The 22,781-nt window shown below is 33.2% G+C and overlaps 1 protein-coding gene across 4 annotated transcripts in view; it reads right to left on the reverse strand.

Moving 5' to 3' along the window:
• The window catches only part of Xrn2 (5'-3' exoribonuclease 2), a 74,517-nt gene that overhangs the window by 19,159 nt on the left and 32,577 nt on the right, over positions 1 to 22,781 (reverse strand). For all 4 annotated transcript variants that reach the window (XM_078051329.1, XM_078051327.1, XM_078051328.1 and 1 more), the window contains 9 exons: positions 19,406 to 19,524; positions 17,066 to 17,201; positions 15,526 to 15,633; positions 15,341 to 15,430; positions 14,533 to 14,605; positions 11,246 to 11,329; positions 10,239 to 10,336; positions 9,576 to 9,655; positions 8,218 to 8,274 (listed from right to left, as the gene is read on the reverse strand). In XM_078051329.1, coding sequence (XP_077907455.1) covers positions 8,218 to 8,274; positions 9,576 to 9,655; positions 10,239 to 10,336; positions 11,246 to 11,329; positions 14,533 to 14,605; positions 15,341 to 15,430; positions 15,526 to 15,633; positions 17,066 to 17,201; positions 19,406 to 19,524 — 845 coding nt within the window. The remainder of the gene's footprint in view (positions 1 to 8,217; positions 8,275 to 9,575; positions 9,656 to 10,238; positions 10,337 to 11,245; positions 11,330 to 14,532; positions 14,606 to 15,340; positions 15,431 to 15,525; positions 15,634 to 17,065; positions 17,202 to 19,405; positions 19,525 to 22,781) is intronic.

Consider the following 22,781-nt stretch of genomic DNA (forward strand, 5'->3'; position numbering starts at 1 on the left):
ACAAATATGAATCAACCAAACCCAGCAGCACATTGAAAAGATCATAAACCATGACCAACTGTAATTTAACCCAGAGATGCAAAAATGGTTCAATAAATAGATACAGAAGGAATATACCTCAACACAATAAAGGTTACATATGAAAAACCCACAATCAATGTCACACTAAATGGGGAAAATCTGAAAGTGTTTCCTCTAAAGATCTAGAACAAGGCAAAGATATCCATTTTCATCACTCTTATTCAACACAGTACTAGAAAACTTAGCCAGAGCAATCAAGCAACATAAAGAAATAAAGGGCATCCAAATTGAAAAAGAAGTCAATTATACCCACTTGCAGATGACACAATTTTATACAAAGAAAACCCAAAGGACTCCACTGAAAAACTGATAGAAATGATAAACAAATTTAGTCAAGTTGCAAGACACAAAATTAACAACAAAAAATCAAAATAAGATAGCATTTTATACACCAAAAACAAACTGTCTGAAAAAAATTTTTTTAAAAGTAGTCCCATTCACAATATCCAATGTTTTTAAACAATAAAATACCCAGCAGTAAATTCAACCAAGGAAGCAAAAAATCTCTTATAAAACATTCATGAAAGAAATCAGAGGTCACAAAAAAATGGAAAGACATTTCATGCTAATGGACTGGGAATTAATATTGTTAAAAGATCATATTACTCAAAGTGATCTACAGATTCAATGGATTCCCCATCAAAATACCAATGGCATTCAGCACAGAATTAGAAAAAAACAAAACAATAACAAAAAAACCCAAACCAAAACACACACCAAAAAAAACAAAAAAAGAGGCATCACAATGCTTGACTTCAAAACATTTATAAAACTATGATAATCAAAATACCATAACACTGGCATTTTTTTTAAAGGCAGAGACTCACAGAACAGAATAAAAGAAATTAATCCATGTATTTACAGCCAACTGACTTTTAATAAAGGGGCCAAAAACACACACTAGAGAAGGACAGTCCCTTCAACAAATGATACTGAAAAAACTGAACAGATATATCTACAAAAATAAAACTAGATCCCTACTTCTACAAAAAACAACTCAAATGGACTAAGAACCTAAATTTAAGACCCCAACTATGAAACTACTAGGGGAAAACACTTCAAGATATTAGAATAGGCAAAGATTTTTTTTTATAAGATCCAATACCCACAGACAACAAAAGCAAAGCTAGACAAATAAGATTATATCAAAGTAAGAAGTTTCTGCACAGCAAAGGAAACAACAGACTCAAGAGGTGACCTACAGAATGGGAGAAAATTTCTGTAAATTATTCAACAGATAAGGGATTCATATCCAGAATATATTATAACTCAAACAACTCAACAGCAAAAAACACACACCACAAATAATCCAAGTAAAAAATGGACAAATTATCTGAATAGACATTTCTTAACAGACACACAAATATGTAAAAAGTCTTCAACATATTCAAATCAAAACCTTCATTAGAATGGCTATAATTAAAAAGACAAGCCGGGAATGGAGGCACATACCTGCAATCCCAGACTTGGGAGGCTGAGAGAGAGGATTGTGAGTTCAAGGCAGTCTCAGTAATTTATCAAAACTCTCAGCAACTTAGTGAGACCCTATCTCAAGATGAAAAATAAAAAAAGGATACGGATATGGCTCAGCGGTTAAGTGCCCTTGGGTTCAATCCCAGCATATAATAATAATAATAATAATAATAACAACAACAACAACAACAAAATGCTGGAAAGGATGCATGAAAGGAAACTTATACACTATTGTTTTATAAGAATTATACAGTCATTATGAAAAACAGGAAGTTCCTAGAAAAACTGAAAATAGAATTACTGTATAATCCAGCAATCTTACTGCTTACTGGGTATAGATCCATTTTTTGTTTGTTCATTTTTTTGTGGTGTAGGGAATTGAACCCAGGACCTCAGCATGCATTCTAACACTCAGCTACACCCCAGCCCTAGTACTGGATATCTGGCCAGAGGAAACAAAATCATTACATCAAAGTGATAAATGATACCTGTATGCCATGTTTACTGTAGCACTATTCATAATAGCCAAGATACGAAATGAACACAGATGTTCATTGACAGGTGAATTAGAAAATTGTGGTATATATACACAATGAAATATTATTCAGTCATTAAAAGGGACAAAATCCTGTCATTTGTGACAACATGGAGAGCATTAGAGAACAATATGATAAGTGAAATACGCCAGCACAAAGAGATAAATAGCACTAGGAGAGGAGGAAAGGAGGATGGATACCAAGAGGGTAGATAATGGGAATCAAAACACAGATAGTGGGAAGCAGTTTGGATGTTATAGAGCACAATTAGGCAACTACAGCTTACAACATTTATATATTTCAAAATAACTAGAAGAGTTTGAATATTCTCAACACAGAGAAATGATAATATCTAAGTAGATAAAAATGCTAATTATGCTCACTTGATCATTACTTATTGTTTACATTTATTGAATTACAACACCATATTCCATAAGTAAAAACATTTCATGTCAACTGAAAAATATTAAATTTGAGGTTGTGTGTGTAAGTCAGAGGTAAAGTGCTTGCCTAGTATAGGTGAGACTCTGGCTTTGATTCCTGACAATGGAAGAAGGGAGAGGGAGGAATAAAGATACGGTCCTGTTTGCAGGACCAAGGAAAAGCACAATTAGAGAAGTCCTTCTCAGTGGAGATCTGAGAGAGAAGCTCAACATAAAAACGATTCAAGCAACTATATTCTCAATTTTCCCAAGGATTATAAATAGCAAGTACCATTCTAGAGGCACAGAACACACAACTTACTTGTTACATACAACAGAAGCTTTAATCTCTGAGGCTTAATTTTCATGTGGAACCCCAAATGCAAAGGGCTAGACTGGAGTGCAAAGTGCAGAAACAGAAACAGGCAGGAAGAAAGGCTATGGATGATGGTCATAAAGGGTTTGACTACAACTTAAAGCCATTTCAAGTCATCAGTAAGGAAATAAAAGTGATCCAAGATATATTTCAGAAAGAACAAGCAAGCAGCACTTTGAAAGAGGGCAGAACAAGACACCCATAAAGGAGTCATAGATGTGATCTAGGTAAGAGCCTTCAATATACATTTGAAAAAGGAATATTGGGAAACCACACAGAATGGCAGGATTGGAACTAGAATGAAGATCAGATTCAGATGAAGGTCAAGATAAAGATTTTATCTGCTAGTCATACACAGAAAGACTTGACACTGAGAAAATGAAGGAAATAGCCAAGGTAACATGCTCTTGGAGAGAAGATAGATAATTCCCAGATTGGGAGAATAATCTCTTCCAAAAGACAGAAGTTATTAACAACAGGAAAATAAATCATCTAGTCACTTAATATGTGCAATTCACTGTATGTACTATTTAATAAAAATTTTTTTTTAAAATCCCATTTTTCATGTTCATGCTCTAAAAGGTAAAAAATTTCCAAGCCATTAAGAAAATAATTTTTTAGGCATACTGGCACACTCCTGTAATCCCAGTGGTTTGGGAGAATGAGGCAGGAGGATCCAGAGTTCAAACCCTGCCTCAGCAATGGCAAGGCACTAAGCAACTCAGTGAGACACTGTCTCTAAATAAAATACAAAATAGGGCTGGAGATGTAGCTTAGTGGTCAAATGGTCCTAAGTTCAAGCGTCCAAAAAAGAAAAAAGAAAATAATTTCCAAGAGTTCTCACATTGTCCCCCTGGAGAACAACATGTAACAAAGTAGTCTATATACTTAACATAGTACAAACCATTAAGAGACAAAAGGGGTACCTAGTTTGGAAGTCTCCACTGAAGGAATAAAGACACTATTTATGCTCTCGAAGATTAAAGCATTTTTGTTCCTTGGGTCTTTGAGAACAATTTGAAATCATACTCTCCTAAAATTAGTTAAATTTCTCCTGGTAAAGAGATTTTTAGTATTTTATTTGGTTCCTAAGAATGTATACTAGGATTTATTATGTTTTTAGGAATTCACTTTTCCAATGTGATAGCTCAAACAAAATTCCTAAAAATGAAACAGACAAAGGAAGAGCCAAAGGGTAACTTTTTATATGAATTCAAACTCTCAAAATTACTTCATATTTTTCTGGTTTATAATTTAAATTCTTAAAAGTAGAGCACTGATGGGGAAAAAAAGCAGAGATTATTACCCTTTGACAATTTTCACCATCTGGGACTAAAGCATCAATTGTGGAGAGTTTTCCTGTGGAGGGAAAACGTTAAGTAACCCTGAGACACCCAGGAGCACCCAAAGTCTCACAGAAGTCAAGGAAAGAAACAAATAGTTAACACAACAGTCTTTGGGGTCTCGTGATGTAGCTCAGTGATAAAGCACTTGCCTAAAACATGAGGTCCCAAGATTGATCCTGCGCAGAGCCAAACAAACAAACAAACAAACAAACAAACAAACAAACAAATTCCACCCACTAAAAACAAAAACTAAAAAGCCCTGGAACAGCTAAAGGACTCAACAGGCTGACCAGCTAAATTGTGTTTGAATTTATATTATTTTACCTAATTCTGTGCACTGCAGAAGTATTTTCACTTTACTTTTTCCAAATACGGGAACAACATTGCTGATTTACCCAGCATTAGCGTCTACCCATCAGGTTATCCCCAAGAGCAATATAATGAATCTCTTCCTTAGTAAGTATACTCTCTTACATTTTCATTTACCTGGTTGTACTTCACCAAGTACAAAACAGAAATTTAAAACCTAAACATGGTTGAAAATAAGGAAACTGAACTATGCTTTTATCTGTACTACCATAAGAAGAAAACACAGCAAAGTCTCAATAGAAAAGTAAGGGAATGTACAATATCTTTTCCTGATTTAATTCACTCTAAGTATTATCCTTAGGAATGCTACATCAAGTACTAGTAACATTTAAGAATAGTGGCACCACTTTACAAAGAAAGCAGAAAATTCCAAATACCAGGCTTCATTTTCACTCTATCTTTCCCTCATACATTCTGTAATTAATGCTAAATCAGCATACCAATGCAAACTGTTCTAGCAGGGAAAATTTCATAATTCATATACTTGACATTTTAAAACACTTAAAGAGTTTATAGAATTGTGACATTCTATCAGAAGAGGTTAACCAGTTCAGTGTCCTACAAAGTATTACAGGCAGTGGAGGTTAAACCCTCCAAAGTGTTTTCCACCATGAAGTTTATTGCTGATTTCATGTATTCCACTTCTGTCAGGAATTTCTGATTTCAAATTAGCTGCTTGCCAATAATGAACCTTACAAATGCTACAGTAATGGTTACATTAAAAACTCCATCTCCGCACATATTCACAGTTTTTAAAAAGAATTTCCTTAAAGAAAGAATGTTCTGTTCCTTCCCTGATTTACCCAAAGATGAAAACAAAGTTTGAGAAACACTCATCTAGAGAAAAAAGTTTGTAACTCTTGGAAGAATCTAGCAAACACTGCTTTGAACACTATAAACAATTGAACCTTTGTAAGGGTTTAGAACCATGCTAGATGACATGAGAGAAAAAAGAAAAACCTAATAATGCTAAAAATAACATGTAAAAAATTATGTAAATTATATACTGTGTTTTGTGAGTGGGGAGCAACAAAGGGACAGGCAGAGAAAAAAAGGGAAGAGTATTTTAAATAAAGGGAGGAAGACACAGAGGCCAAAGGAATGCTAAAGGGACCAGCCTGGGTAGAAAGGAGGTGTCTTTGAAGAACTGGATGCAGGCACAGAGCTATGGCTCTGCCAAATTATGACAGGTCTTAAAAACAAAAGGGTACATACATGTCAGTACATGTATACACCTACCCCTCCAAAGGAACAAAAACTGTGCTGCTTTACTGGAAAGACAACTTTTCTGTAACTTTAAAGTCATACACAGAAGGATTTATATATTTAAAGCTAACAAAGAACTAGTCAAAAAATATTATGTCTAAGAAGACCAGGATGAGGAAAATTAAAGGAGATGGCTTAGTTCTATTCCAAGTTATACTATTAATATGGTGAATGACATAAGATCAGAATTGAAAAAGATCTCTTAGGTCATAGCTGATTGTATTCCCTAAGGGTTCTTCTATGAACTTAAGACAGATGGAATGGTTCAAAGGGGCTGGGAATGTAGCTCAGTGGTAGAGTACTTGGCCTGGCATGCACAAGGCCCTGGATTCAGTCCCCAGCAGCCTCACCCACACACAGACACAAAGCTTAATAACTTGTATAATATACTTTTGAGTACTACAAATTAGACTAAATATGATGGGAATAACCAACCCAGCATAAGGAAACAAATTCTCAAAATACGGAATGGATGCATTCAAACAGAGAAAGGGGCAGGGGAATGGCAGGAGTCAAAACAAGTAACAATGGAAGCTGCATTTTTAGATTTTCATTTATAAAGCAAATATAATGCCAGGATGCACAACAAGCCTGGGGACACACACAGATGGGGACACACACACACACACACACCCCCAAAAAAAAAACCTGCAATAAAATGCTTCTTGGCCTCAAGATTATCCCTCAGAGAAAACAATGAAATTACCTCATAAAGTAAAAATTAACTTTAATCTTTCACAAATCTTTATGAAATTAACTCAAAATCAGTTGTACTTTGAAATTATTCTAAGCATACATCTGAATATGCACACAGACCTGGGATTTGTTTTATAAATTTAATTAATAGTGAAAATATAGTGAGTACCAAATACCAAAATCACCTTCAAGCATAGAAACAACCAACTAACATCATCATCAACCAAAAAAAAAAAAAAAAAAAACTCCAGGATCTATCCATTAATTCTTTAACTCTCCTTTGGATAAGCCTCTCTATCTTTAGTAGAAAGTTAAGTAGAATGAACTATTTCTACAGGGCTAGGCAGGAAGCCCCTTGAAAAGATGCAGAAAAACTGAGGAGCACAAGCAAAAATGTGACAATCCAAAGAGAGAACTGGTGGAATTAACCAGCCTGAAGTGACAATGCAAGTCAGAGACCCCAAGGGTGAATACACAGAGTCTACATGAATCTATCAGAGCCAGATTGTTTGTGATAGGCTTAGGAGTATGGCTTTAAAGTCTGTACTTCACCCTTAACAAAGGAGTACAAAGACAAAGAGCAGGACAAATTATGTGTAAAAATAAACAAAACAAAACAAAACAAAATCAACCAATTCAGGAAGATTTTTCCTAACTTTTTATAAAGATAAGGCTTTCTAGAATGACATTTACTACCTAAATCCACTAAAGATAGGAAATAAACATGCTTATACTTGAAAAATCTGCACAAAATCTAAAATGTTTTCTGAGAGAGATTTAAAAATGGGTAAGAAAGGAAGAATCAAGATTAGAAGGCCTTTACTAAATTCTTAAATATCAGAGATGTATTTGTTTTAGTTTTGCCTAAATAACGAAGAAAATGACAATAAACTCTGCTGTCAGTCAAGATTACTAATTATATTACACAAATGAGTAGTAAGTATTGATTTTTATTCTAAACAGTCATATTTTACATTATTTTTTACTCAGTAGAAAGTACTATCACTGCTGAAGAACTGAGGGATAAATAAGTTTTCCAGAGAGGAGAAATCAGCTCTCAAGTTTGTGATAACCTTATATACTTACTTACTTATTTATTTTATTTATTTATTTTGCAGTGTTCGGGATTGAATCCAGGGACTCATGTATACTATACAATAGTTATATGGCTGAGCTATACCCCGAGCCCACCAGTGTAATAAAAATTTTCAAAAACACATTCTGTGTCATCTTAACTAAAACATATCATATAATGTTTTTGTTTTTAAACTGTACAGGACCACAACTATAAAAATAATTAATATAGTAAAGTTGTGTGAGCTGCTGGGATGTAGAAGCCTGTTTGCTTCTATATGGCAAACTACTAAAAACTCCTACTCTCCACCTCCCACTTTCCTAATCCAGGAAGAATTAGAGGTTGTCAGGGGAAACCAGCATGCTTGTTAAATCAGTAACCTTAACAATATACATAATTTAAAGTCAAGAGGTCCTGCTCTGAGGTCTGCAACAGTAGGGACTCTCTACCAATCTCAAAGCATTGGTGGATTAACAGTTGCCAATTCCTTGTGAAATCAGAGTTCTTTTAAAATTTTATTCATTTGCAAGTTCAGAGCTGCGTTCAGGGTGAATGCTATGAATTTAGGAAAACTTACCTGATTGCAGAGTTCTGTGTCAGATCTCGTAACATGGGAACAGGAGAACATACTACTCTAAAAAATAACAAGAAGAGAACCACCCATTTGTAAACTGTAACCTTTTAGATAACAGGAAGTAAAATGTTAATATGTTTATTAGGCTATAGAAGAGCAAATTAATTAAAATGAACAAACAAAAACACTATGACTATTTGTATCTTTAGAAAATGACCCTGACTTCCTTGTTTATCATCTCCTAAACAAAAAATGATTATGAGCAAAAGTTTATCGGTTTCTAAAACAAAAACAAAACAAAAACCCCTACAAATCAGTAAAGAGAACAGATTAACTTTAAAAAAAAAAAAGAAACACGTACCTCATAAATGAGAAAAATCAAATGATTAGCCATTTGATATTTAAACTCATTAGTAATCAGAAAAATATGATTATAAATCACTGTCAATAAGCACCCACCAGACTAACAAAAATTAAAATGTTACAATGTCCCAAGAATTTGCCAGGATCTGCAGAGCAATCCGATTTCTCACAAATGGCCACTGGGATTATAATATGATATAACCACTCTGAAAAACACTACATAGTTATTCAATAAAGATGAAGACACACATATTCTGTGCTCAGCAATTCCATTCCTGAATACAAACCTATATATTCCTATTCTCAAACTCTGATCTCAGTTTTTATTATTGTGGTTTAAAATTTTAAAAATTACTGAGAATCTCCAAGAGCTTTTGCTTATGTTCACTATATTATCAATATTTACCTACTGAAAATTAAAACTATTAAAAAATTAAAACTAGTTTTTAAAAATTAAGACATTTTAAAGATAATGAAAAAATCTATTACATGTTAACATAAATAACATTTTAATGAAAAACAGCTACCTTTTACAGAGCAAAATAAAAATAAATGAGAAGAGTATCATTGTTTTACAGTTTTGAAAATCTCAGTATCTGGCTTAGTACCTGTAAGTCACGACTCTCTTTGCTTTTGGTTCTACCTCTTAAAATATCACACTACATTTATTTTCTGAAAAACTCCATTGTGCACTTAAAGAAGAAAATAAGTGAGAAAAACAAGTAATACCATACAATCTTAGTGTCACTATGAAAATAATTATAATCTTGTAGTGCCCTAATAGGTTTCAAGTACCCCAGAATTCCCCGCACAATGTACAGTCTACCATATGTTAAAGAGCTCGGCTTTGAATCCAAGCCTTTTCTAATCCAGCAGGTTTTACTTTGTGTTAAGTATTATTTTCTCACTATTACAAGAGAATAAAATGTTAGGACACAAGAAAAATGCTAATTAAACCTCCTTCCATTCACCTTAGTTATATACAAATGAATGCTTACTGATCTGGAAGAATGGCTTCTTCATCCAAAGAAAATTTTCCTTGAATCCCATGACAAAGTTCAGGTGGCACATCCACTGGCTGTGGAAAAAGCATTCCTAATTATATACCCAAATGAATAAAAAGTTAGGAAATAAGCAGATACTTGTATGTTTAAGTTCTTAGGACTATTATTCGTAAAAGCTCACTGGAGTATTATTTATAAGAGTCAAAAAAGGTAGAAATAACCCAAGGATCCATCAACAGACAAACGGGCATATACATATAAATGGAAATGAGACATATAAATGGAAATGGAAAATAACTCAGCTATACAAAAGAATGGAATTTTGCAATGTTCTACAACATGGATGAACCTTAAAAATATACTTGGTGAAATAAGCCAGACACAAAGGACAAATACTGTATAATTCCACTTATATGAGATATCAAGAATAGGCAAATTGAGGGACAGAAAGAAGTTATAGGAGATGGGGGAAAGGAGACAGAGTTTAATTCCTGCAGAACTGCCGTATGGGTGTGTGAAAGTTTCTGGAGATGAAGTGATGTTGATGATGCAATACCATAAATATAGTTAATGTCACATAATTTTAAACTAAAATATGGTTAAAATGGTAAATTTCAAGGTATGTACATTTTAGTACATACCAGTAGTATATCATACCTCAGTGGAACCTGTCTGATACAGCTCTGAAATGAAGTCATGGAGTGGGTGATGTTTCCCCACAAACAAAACATCACCTCCAAGGCTGTTCCTTTTATCTAAGGGAGAAGTTAGAAAGGAGTAAGATGATGTATTAAGCAATTATATTTACTAGACACATTTTTGTGAGCACACAACAACAGCATCTAAATTTGAAAAACAATTCTCGTATGAAGTTTATGACAAATAATTTTAAAGTGACAAACTTAAATGCGTGATGTGTCTCTACGGAAGAAAAAAATAGTTTGATGATGTTTTCAAAGATCAGTAACAGAAAACGATATCACTGAAAGGTAACTGAATACATTGTAAGATAATTGGCAAGGTTTTCTTATTCATAAAGAACTCAATTTCTTAATATAAGAAAATACAAACTGTATCATCTGAGGATAAAGATTATTCTAAAGATACTTGATGGAGAAATTGTTTCTAACAGACTTTTATTGTACTGGTATTAAACATACATTTTTCAATAGAGCTCAGCTTTACAATTTCTCCATTTAAATACTTTCTACTGTATTAATTACAAAAAAATGCCACTTTTATGCAAAATAATATTTCAAGTCAGCACTCCAAGGGCAAATGCTTGTCTCCCCCTAATCTTTCAAGCAAGGTTATTATTTCGGAGGCCATGGATGGAGAAGACAGAGGAAATGAGTAATACCTTCTCACCAGACAAAAGTGTTATTTTGAGTGCATGTCATATAACAACCAAAATGTCAAAGGATATTCTTGAAGTATCACTTTTTAATAAATTTAACAAAGACTTCCAAGTTAATAAATATTACTTAAGTACTACTTCATTTAGAGATGATAGATTAAGAAAGTAAATATCTGTTATATAAAGTAAAATCAGTGATTTATGCTCACTTATAAGAAATATGACAAATGGGGGGTTTAATGTTATAAGAAAATGTGAAGTCTATTTCACAGGCTCAAAGTTGACCAAATGGCAGTAAAAATCTTACTTTCTTCCGGAGTGAGGTCTGGGTATACCTCTTCTAGGGCAGCTCGAAGCCTTCGCTCATCCACAAATGGCAACAGAGCAACACCTGAGGAAATGAACAAACCATCCTAGCTATTAGGATAACCTAATTCCAACTTATTGATCCAAATAAATGATTTTCTCTAGTACATACCAGTGGTATACCTTCTTGATATAAAGACATTCTGGAACTGAACTCTATTTTGTCATTTTGCCAAACTCAGATGCAACAATTTTATATGTAGCAGAAGAAAAAAACATTTTCCATATTTCTCATACTTAAAATGGCTCATATAGAAAATTATGGTTTTTGAATCTTTGTGGTGATATGATTTTTATTTTTTATTTATTTATTTGGGGGTAGGGACTGAGGATTAAACGCTGGGGCACTCTACCACCGAGCTATACCCCAAACCTGTTTTTTTTTTTTTTGAGACAGTTGATCAGGCTGACCTCAAACTTGCAATCCTTTGGCATCAGCCACCCCTGGAATTACTGGCATGTGCCACCATGCCTGGCATATGATACCCACAGAAAAAACCTTAAGGAATTGTTCATGAAGAAATGGTCACCTAGACACTAAACTCTTGCCTTGCTCTCTAAGATGCCCTCAGACAATCCACCTAATCATTGTAGGGCTTGAGTTTTTATTTATTTTTTTAATCTTTATTACACCCTCGGTCTATAAAATGAGATCATTCAACTAAAATATTCAAAAGTTCTATTCAACTACACCATAAGAAAGGTATCTTCCAGTCCAAGCTTCTATAGTATTAAGTTTATGCTTTTTAAAGCCTAATTAATTAATTCATGTACAAAAATTCTTTAGACACATCCTTAAATAACTTGAGGTGGAAAACAGAACAGAGGCTGTTCAGTTAGGGGCTGAAAATGGTTCCCTAGAGTATGACAGAATTAAGGGCAATGCTTTATTTGAATCTATATGCATAATTTTCAGCAAAACATACCACAAATAAATTATGTATTACCAGTAAAAATTTAAAAAGTCATTGAAACATATGTATGTTCTCCTATTATGGATCAAAAAATAGTATTTTGGCTAAATAAAAGTTTAAGGTAAAGAGCAAAACAAATATTAAACAGAACCAAACAATTTTGAAACTATTGCCATTCAAAACTGCTGCATTTGAAAATTATGAAGAAAAATGTTTCCCTAAATTGTCATTATTAAGTTACTCTCCTTATATACATACATATACACATATGTACATACATATATACACACACACACAAACATACATGGTGTTTAGTTTTGGGGGCAGTACGAAAGATTTGAACCCAGGGCCTCACAAGTGCTCTACCATTGAGCTACATCCTAGCCCATTAGCAACCATATTTTCAAAGAAAACATTTAATTTTACTATCTTGTAAGGAGAAATTTTAAAATTACAAAGAAACTTAATTCTACTATGAATTTTGAAGAGACTAAAAAGTTATTTCAAAAATATTAATATCAAGGGCGGGGCTATGGCTCAGTTGGTAGTACACTCATCTGGCATGTGTGAGGCCCTGGATTCAATTCTCAACACCACACAAAAATAAATAAGTAAATAAAATAAAGATATTGTGTTTATCTACAACTAAAAAAAATAATTAAAAAAATATTAATATCAGAGGGCTGGGGATGTGTCTCAGTGGTAAAAAGCTTGCCTAGCATGCATGAGGTCCTGGGTTCAATCTCCAAGACTGCAATAACAACAATAACAGTAATAGTAACAATAATCTGAGTAAGGCTACTTCAATTACTGCTAACCCACAGAAAAACTGTTAAGGAATTGTTCAAGCTTTATTTGGTAACACTTAAGATAAATGCATGAATGAGAAACAACATTACAGAACTTTTATTTTCTATCCATTTGACTTAGAATCTTAAAAAACAAAAAATTACTGCAGGATTTTACTACAACAAGGCTTCCTTACAATATTTACTTCAGAAGCTAATCAGAAAGCAACCTATAGTGCCATTTCAAGCAATAAAGTTTAAAAGCAACACATCAACCCTAATGGCCAGGTAGAAAGGAACATCTTATTTCCAGGTGTGATATCAACAGTGCTTGAGAGCAAGCTGAGAGTAAAATGAGAACAGCAGCTACTGTTCTCTGAGTTCTATGTTACATGCATTACCTCACCTAATCCTCCCAATCACCCAGAGACAGCCCAAATAGTGGGTATGCTCAGATAAACACAGTCACTTCAAAAGTGAGATCTAGAGTCATACCCTCTGATCAAATTACTTAAGTTTTCTTTTCTGTTCCTATATCTAGCAATCAAATATATAATAATCAAAACACCTATATCAAACTAAATAAACTTTACATATAACAATATTGCTATTAAATTACAACACTGATAAGTATACACAGTCTAAAATTTGAAAAAGTACAAAGATATATTTTATCTTATTTATTTATTTTGGTATTTTTCAGTACTGGGGATTGAACCCAGAGATGCTTTACCACTAAGCTCCACCCCAAGCCCCTTTTATTTTGAGACAGGGTCTCACCAAGTTAGTGAAACTGGCCATTCCTACAAAATCTGTTAATAAAAAGAACAACAACAAAAAAAAAAAAATAGGTAAAGTAATAACTAAAGTCAAGTATTTAAATTAAATAAAAATTTCTAGTATATTTTTAAAAAATTTCCATGTAGTGTAAGGAAACTCTGAAAGGACACTACCATGTTTCTTTCTCTGTTAATCTCAAAAGGTAATAATGAACTACTCATAAAATGTAACAAATGTTATTGATTAATCATAAAGGAGACAACAGATGTAACTACTAACCTATTCCAATTCAATTTGTTTATTGGAATTTATTATTAAAATTACTATTAACACCTGGGCATTGTAACCCCAGCGACTCAACAGGCTGAGGAAGGAGGATTGCCAAGTTCAAAGGAAGCCTCAGCAAATTAGTGAGACCCTGTCTCAAAAATAAAAATAAAAAGGGATGGATGGGGGTGTGTGTGTGTGTGTGTGTGTGTGTGTGTGTGTGTGTGTGTGTGTGTGTGTGTGTGTGTGTGTGTGTGTGTGTGTGTGTATATATATAGTAAATGTATATATATATCAATGGTAAAGCACCCCTGGTTTCAAACCCCAATACCAAAAATAAAGTACTATTAATCATTTGCTAATTATAAATGATGGACAAATATCATTTTTTTCATATGTAATTCTGAAAACATCTTTTCAGTCATGATTGTTGTTTTACCAAAAAGCTTTAACAAAAAGAAATAATGTCTAAATGTTACCTTGCCATGCATATTTCTTCCCATTCAAATCAATAGCAAAATCTTCAGGATAGAAGTCAATTATACTAGAATCCTACATCAGGGAGAAAAAAATAAAGAATAAAAACAAAAGCCTCACACCTCTATTACAAAGAATTTGACATGACTTTTGTTCAATTTTTCAGGCCTGATAAGGAAATGAGATACACCCCCTTTTAAAAATGTAAAAATATGAGGTCATCAATCCCAAGTGCAGTAAAACAAAATTAACAATTTTACTAAAAAGATGAAGAGAAAGGAATTTTAGAACTGACAGGCAGGCAGGCAGTGAAGGGTTTATTTACTTTAACAATTCCTACTTCCTAGCTGGTTCTCACTTTTTCTAGCTAATACACAAAACAGGTTCAGAGGTGATTTCAGGTAACCCAGATTTTAAGCTTCCAGAAGCCATCATACAGGGCTGAAACAACAACAATAAAAATCTTACAGGTAGGCTTAGGATCACCCAATCTTATTTACTAGATAGGATACTTATTTATAAGGAAAACAGGGAAATAATATGTTGGGGGGAAATATATGTAGTGAAAAATACACAGAAGAACTCAATACTTGAGTTTCTGCGACGTTTTTTTAACTACAAGGTGCAAAAGTAACTGCGACTAATGTTAATTAAATACATGACAAAAACCCAGTTATAGGGATGGAAATGCAGCTCAGTGGTAAAGCATCTACCTACTATGAATGAGACCGTGGGTTCAATTCCCAGTATTGTGGGTGTTGGGGAGCAGGGGAAGGATAAAACCAACACACTGAAAATACCAAGACTCACAGGATCACTCATGAGTTTCCGCCAAGATGGAGGTAGAAAATTACCACTTGCAGCAGGAAAAACTCCCATAAGTTGTTCCAAGGGTTTAAACTGTGAGAGAGAGAAAATAAGGGGGAAAAAGTTGAAACCTCAAATTATTACCTAATCCAAAATTTATTTTATTGATTCTAATTAGTCAGGCTTACCGGTTTAGTGCCCTTCTCAAAATCAGAAGGCATGTCTGCAATACCTTCAAAGTCTGAAGCAAATGGGGCATAATGGAATGGATAATACCACTTCCAGGAAGCACAGCCCTATAATCATTAAAAACAAATAAAAATTAAAAACCCATGTTAATGATAGATATAGTTAAAAAAATTAAGACTGTTCACCTATAATATTCTATTTATAAAACACTTGACTTCTGGGGTATACATTCCACATATTAATTTTTTCTCATTAAGCTTAAAATTTGTTTTAATTAAATCTGAACTTTCTGCTTCATACCAGTGACTCTCCAACTTAAAAAATACTGCAAAGCATCTTCAGTTATCAGCACCTAACACCAAACTTTATATTCACAAATACAATTTGGTGAAGATTTTCATCCTGAATATATATTTGGTGACATTTCTTTCCAATTTTAGAGCTGTCAACACAAACTAAAAGCAAGAGCAGTTGTAGCTGACATTTACTGAGTTGTAGGTAGCTAAGGAAATCATTAGAACACTAGTTCAGAGTAAAACAGCCAAATTTCATTTTACAACTCACTATTATGTTTTAATGTGGTAATTTTCTTGTAACTACAAAAATCAGTAAACACACCAAAAAGAAAACAAAAGCAAGTTATATATAAAGGAAAGAGATGCCTTTTGACATGTCTTTTGACTCATCCTTAGAGTAACAAACATTCAAAGAGAATATTTTACATGTGATGCTTGGTCCACTTTTGTTACTTTCTACTTATAAACAAACTTCATCTAGGGCTGGGGATGTGGCTCAAGCGGTAACGCGCTTGCCTGGCATGCGCGGGGCACTGGGTTCAATCCTCAGCACCACATAAAATAAAGATGTCGTGTCCACCAAAAACTGAAAAATAAATATTAAAAAAATTCTCTCTTTCTCTTCTCTCTCTCTTTAAAACAAAACAAAACCAACTTCATCTATTCCCAGGTCACACCAAACTTTACTTGATTGACTCTCTGAGCGTGAAACCAGATAATTACCAGTGTACACCAGTATGTCAATCTACTCTCTTACCAATCTGATATCTCAATTATTAAAGGTTTAAGTAAGATACAGATCAGTTCAATTAGAATTCACTTCATATAATATCATTATCATATTATGGAAGAAATAGTATCATTCAAATTCCTTTCAAACTCTAACGGGTATTTTCCAGGCTTTATCCTTTGTTTAGTCATTTAGTAACTGTCAACTAATAACTCAGTTACTTTTAAATTATCAGTTAAAAACTCTATTTAATCACCTTAAAGACAAAGTATGTTAACCACATTACTTGATGATAAATATCTTTTACCACAACAAAACCTAATTGTTTATATAAACCCAAGTAGTTTTGAAGTCTTTACAAACAAATATTATTTAAGGCAATAAATTTCTGAATAGAAAGCTTAGAAAAATTAGTCTGGGTATTATTTCAGGATATTCAGTATTATACATTATTATAGAAATCACTACCTTTCTGAAATGATTATGCATAGGAAAAAAATTTTATTTTGGTACCTGGTAATAATATCGAAGAACCCAGCAAAGTCCCTCAACGTAAGACTGTACAACTTTACGACGGAATTTCTCATCAGCTGCATCAACATCAAACTTGTTCTTGTAGTACCGCTGCTTCCAACCAGCTTCCCATAACCTAAAAACCAAGGAAAGCCTGTTTATATTGAATTAATACACTTTTTGATAATAGATTGTGTCTACTGATTTATATCCCAAATCAACTTATATTTCATACCCAGGAAAAAGGTGGATGAGTTAAACAGTAATGTGAATACAGATTCATGTAACTTCTAAAAAAGTCGATTTGCACAGAATTTATCAATTTAAAGACAGTCAAACAATAAAATCCAAAACACTAATTTGGTAAAAGCCATTATAACACTACATTTTAAAAAAGAGAGAGAGAGTGAAACCATGTGTTAAGTTTGCTCAATTTTAATAATGCTTTACATGTTTTTTTGTGGAACAACTCTAAAACTACATCTTAAGATTCAAATACTTAAATATATTTCATGTAGTTCAAGTTCTTCAGTTTGTTAAAACATATTTAAGCTACACAAGTAAAACTACTTTTAAGAAGGTATTCTTTAATGTAAATAATAGTTTTATGAAATATCCTAGGTACCAGGCAGAAATTATGTGTATACCTGTTCTCTCTATCCTTGCTTGAGACTCATTCCTCTTTCAGCTAAGAGTTGTTGATGGCTTAAAGGAAGGAGATAGATATATATAGAGAGATACATATTCTACATCTCCATATTATCTATACACACACAATGTATGATCTGGTAAAACCTAGAAGCAGGTTTATTTATCTATTAATTATCATTTTTCACTGAAAAGACAATGTGAAGAACCACATTTTCACCCAAAACACATTTTTAAGTACCCATTTTTCATTCTCTAAAAGATTTTAACATTTTATTTAAGGAACATGAAGAAGCAAAAGAACACTTTAAAAAGCCAGGACAGATCAAGAACAACAAGATGATTCTCTATTAAGGACTGTTTTCCACATGTGCCAGATTGCACATGTTAATCGCAGTCATGTTTCAGAATACCATAATAATTTTAATCCCCCTTCCACACAAAGGAGTCATAGAAAATAGTTATGAGTAATAGCCTCTATCCATAATGTAGATTTATCACTGTTTTATAAGAAAATGTTCATGAAATAAATTCTAAGAGCTCAAAGCACTTCTTGGCAGAAACATCTTTATCTTGATTATCCTTAGAACTAGGATTAAACAATAAAATATTAAGCAAATCAAGATACCTAGCATTGATCATGATGGCTACAAGTAAATTTAAAAGAGCAAAACAAACACAAAAATGCTCTAAGAGGGAAATGCAGAGTTAAAGAAGAGAACAGCAATAAAGAGCAGGTAAATGTTAGATTACATGCCTCCATGGATCTGACATCAAAGGATATGAGAAAAATGCAGAATTATACATGATCTTTGTTAAGATATAAACATTAACATGAACCATAAACTTTCACATCCCATAAAAGCAAGATTTGTGGGCCACTACTGTCCTATTTACTTTTGAAAAATATTCTCCTAAATTCTAAATTAGCTACAATTTTTTAGACTGTTGGCCTTTTGTTATTGTTTTTTGTGGTTCTGGGGACCAAAATCAGGGTTTATGCATGGTAGGGAAGTACTCTGCCATTAAGCTACATCATCAGGGCCTAAAATATTGGCCTTTTGCACTAGGGCCCAGGAACCAAATTGGACTTAATTATATTAAAGGCTGTTAATCTTATTACATATTAGTCCCAAACTTTTGGATCAATTAAAGAATCATTTTTCTACGATAAATTTTAAGTATACAACTAACACAAAAACTCCTGAAATGACCAAGTTTGTTGTTTTTTTAAAAAAATATTTATGTCAGAACAGATTTTGCACATTTCACTTTAAGAAAGAACCTCTTCAACTGAAAGATTAATACAAATTATACTGCTGCCCAAATGTAACTAAACTTTCTAGGTTAAGCAGCTTGAAATTTTAATCTACAAATAGTAACATTCAGATCACACCATCAGAGCTAAACACCTCATGTCTAGCAGATCTAGTGCCTGGTCTCAGAGGGGAAAGTGGCTTGGAAGATGAAAACCTGCATGCATACTAATCTAGATACTTGGGTTTAACAGCTATAGCTTACACATCTCACTGGAATTTACTGACTATTCTAACTCTCCACATTAATTACTGGTGGATAAAAAGATCACAGACAAGCATCTGAAGGCACTACTGCTCTAAGCTAAATAAAGTTAATTAGATCAAATCTATTTCCGCAATTTGCTAACAAAGTGCTACCAAAAAATGGCTTCACCTGACGTTATCCTCTGGCTCAGGTTCACTGTCACTGTCTTCTGCTTTTCGCTTAATTCCTCCTATCGGAGATGGGGAGCCATCAGATGTGAAACTTGTATTAGGAGATACTGAAGGACTCTGCAGACAATTGTGACATTACAGAACAAGGATTTCATTATTCATTTTACATAAGAAGGTACATCTAACTACCACTACCTTTAAGTGATTAAATAGATCGGGAAAATATATTTAGAAAGTACAGAGACTTATCTGACCCATTCCACTCCTCCTCAAAAAAAATAATAATAGAGTACACTAAGCTTCCTATGCTTAAACTCCAAAGAATTAACATTAGAATAAAAATTGTTTCAGAAGAAAAAAGAAAAACAATTTTATAGATTTTTTTTAAAAATAGGACTTGGATTTTGTTTTCCTTTGGTGGTTTCCTCATGTTATAAATTCAGTCACTTTCAACTTATCGAATAACAGAAGTTTGAGGGGAAAAAAGGTATGTTACATCTATAACATATATAACAATATTTAACAATAGTATATAACACCATGTAAAGTAGTCAATGCTGGCAAGAGTGTAGTGAAATAGAAAGGCAACAGTTTAATGAGACTCTGTTCCAATAATGATTAGATTGTTTCTTATGTACTGTTTTTGAATTCAGTGATAATAAAAATCTATTAATCATCTTAGAAAAAAATGCACATTAGTATTGCAATGAACTAAAAGCCACTTTAAATTTAATATCAGCTCCCCTTTGTACTAAATAAAATTAAGACAACAGGGCCCTAAAACATTTTGATATTTAATTTAAAAATTAGGAAAAAACCCGTAACTTATTTAAGTTAAATGATTAAATGACCAAAAACCTAAGTAGCAGAAAACATTTTCACAATAAAGCTTTCTTTCTATTATTCACAGCATATTAGATATCTTTAGTAAACTCAAATATCTTAAAATTAAGAGTCCATTAGGATATTTTAAAGATACCAGAACTAAAACATAAACATGAAGGCAGTTCACACCATAGGCAAAGGTTAAAAAAAAAAAAAAAAAAAGCAGTTATATTTCACACAGAGCTTTAAAAAAAAACTTTTCTTGTAAAAATGTATAATGTCAGTTTTATTCATGAAAATGTATAGACAATATTGTCAAAAGATAAAAGGCACACACAATTAAAGTTAATCCAGGAAGGCACTGTTGTACTTGGAAAATGAGATGTGTATTGAGTCAGACAGTTTTGAGTCTGAAATACCAAGTTCACCCTTTATTGAATGCATGGCCTTAGGCAATTTAACGTTTGTAAACCTCATTTTAAAAGGGGATGATAATGCTCTCATTACGGGTTATTGCAAGGATTAAATAAAACAATATATGTGGAAGATTATTAACTAGCATGCTGCTTGCCTGCTACATGTCTTTAACCATTTGGCAAATCATTACTACATTATTATTTTTTAAACCTTACACTAATACATTTGGATTAAATCATAAGAATGACATTGCTATTAACTGTCTAAATACAAAGTTGAACAAGAAGCAAACTTTCCCAAAAGGATTCTTTTATATGGGGGGGGGGTGCTTTTAGCCAGTTTTATTGCAATAATTATGAACAAAAGCTTAGCAAAAAGATTTGAAAACTTACAATTACAGAAAAGCTCATGAAAGTTGGAGCCAAGGAAGATATGGTTGCTGAAGAAATGAGCACCACTAAAAAGAAGCCAAATACTTTGTACAGTGACAACAGGAAAGATATGTTGAGTTCATGTTAAGAATTGGCCAGAACTCATTCATCTTAGGCTCAAGGGCGTAAAAGTAAAAGTTCATTTAAAAGACTTTGCTTTGAGAAAACAGTGCAAGGACATGCTGCTTGCCCAGGGCCACCTTAGAAGGTGTTGCTCCAGAATTCCTTTCACCATGTTCAGCTGAACATTCACATGCCTCTGCAGCTATGGTACAATGGACCCTAGGTACTATTTCTACTGACAGGAGAACTTGAAATCCACGATCCTAGTACAAACTGATACTTAACTGGATATAAACTCCATCTTTATATAACAAAAAATAGCATATTTTTAAGAAAAGAAAATAAAAAGTTGTCTACCATTTAATGCTGAATCTCTGTTGCTGTCCCTCTACCAATAAATGTATTATTTTCTAAACATACCAAATACAAATTCATTCTAAAAACTTTCTTTTTAAAATAGTTTTTGCAATCAGACAAATTCTATTAAGATAGCCTCAGATATAATAAAACCAGAATTCAGAATGCAAAATTGAAAACCACAAATATGAGAAAACAGAAGCTATTTAATAAATTAACAATGTTGACCATCAACAGACCAAATATTTACCACCAACAGACCAACTCCTACAGCTAAGGATAAATAAAGTAGCAAAAACTCCAAAACTTAAAGGCTCCTTTTAAATGAACTGATAATTTGGCTCACGATTTCCTTAAGACCAGACCATAACTTAAGGTTATGAAAAGACTCCAAAAATTCCATATCTCCTCTATATAGGAATAATTATGTCAAGGGGGGTTAAGATAGGATCCCAATTACCATTTTCCCAGAATGGGGAAAATGGTAATTAGTCCTATGGAGCCCGAATATAGGAAGGAATCTTTCTCAAAGCAATCAGCTGGCAAAGTCTAAAGTTACCTGCCTCCCTTAAGAAATATTAAGAAAAAAGCATCCTTTCTAATAGGCATGTGAGAATACCAGTCACTCTCAGTTTTACTCTGTAGGGACTGTAATCTTATAATCTTGAATGACAGACATTAGCTTTTTATGTTCAACTCAGCTATCTCTTCATAACCATTTTTCCTGACCCTCCACATCCCACTGTTAATGGAACAAAAGAATAAAAATCAAATAGAACAACAAATACAACAGAAACTCAGGCTGCTTCTCTGAGAACAGGCAAAAATCTTACTGCTCAAATTCCAAATCTAAGCTCTTCTAAGTGTGAATTCACATGAATACAGTTTGAATAAGTCCCCGATATAGCAAAGTTCCATATAAAGTGACTCCACTTTGTGTACAACCAGAGACATGAAAAATTGTGCTCTATTTGTGCAATATGAATTGTAATGCATTCTGCTGTCATATATAACAAAATAAAATTTTTAAAAATTCCACATAAAAGTTGCCCTGTAAAGATACCTGAGAATCAGCACTTGTATCATAACAAAATCATGCATATAATACGGAACCTTCCATATTCTTTCTTCCCCTACTGTTGGTTCTTAGTTCAGTCTGTTCCCTATCCCTACTGCTGCCACACACAGTGCTCTAAGCTTTGGTTACTGGCACTACAATAGGAAGCTGACAGGAGAAAACAGCTTTTTGGGGTATGTTGATTTATTTCTGTGGTTTGGATT

This window comes from Ictidomys tridecemlineatus, chromosome 5 (assembly GCF_052094955.1).
Source record: "Ictidomys tridecemlineatus isolate mIctTri1 chromosome 5, mIctTri1.hap1, whole genome shotgun sequence".
Classification (NCBI taxonomy): Eukaryota; Metazoa; Chordata; class Mammalia; order Rodentia; family Sciuridae; genus Ictidomys; species Ictidomys tridecemlineatus.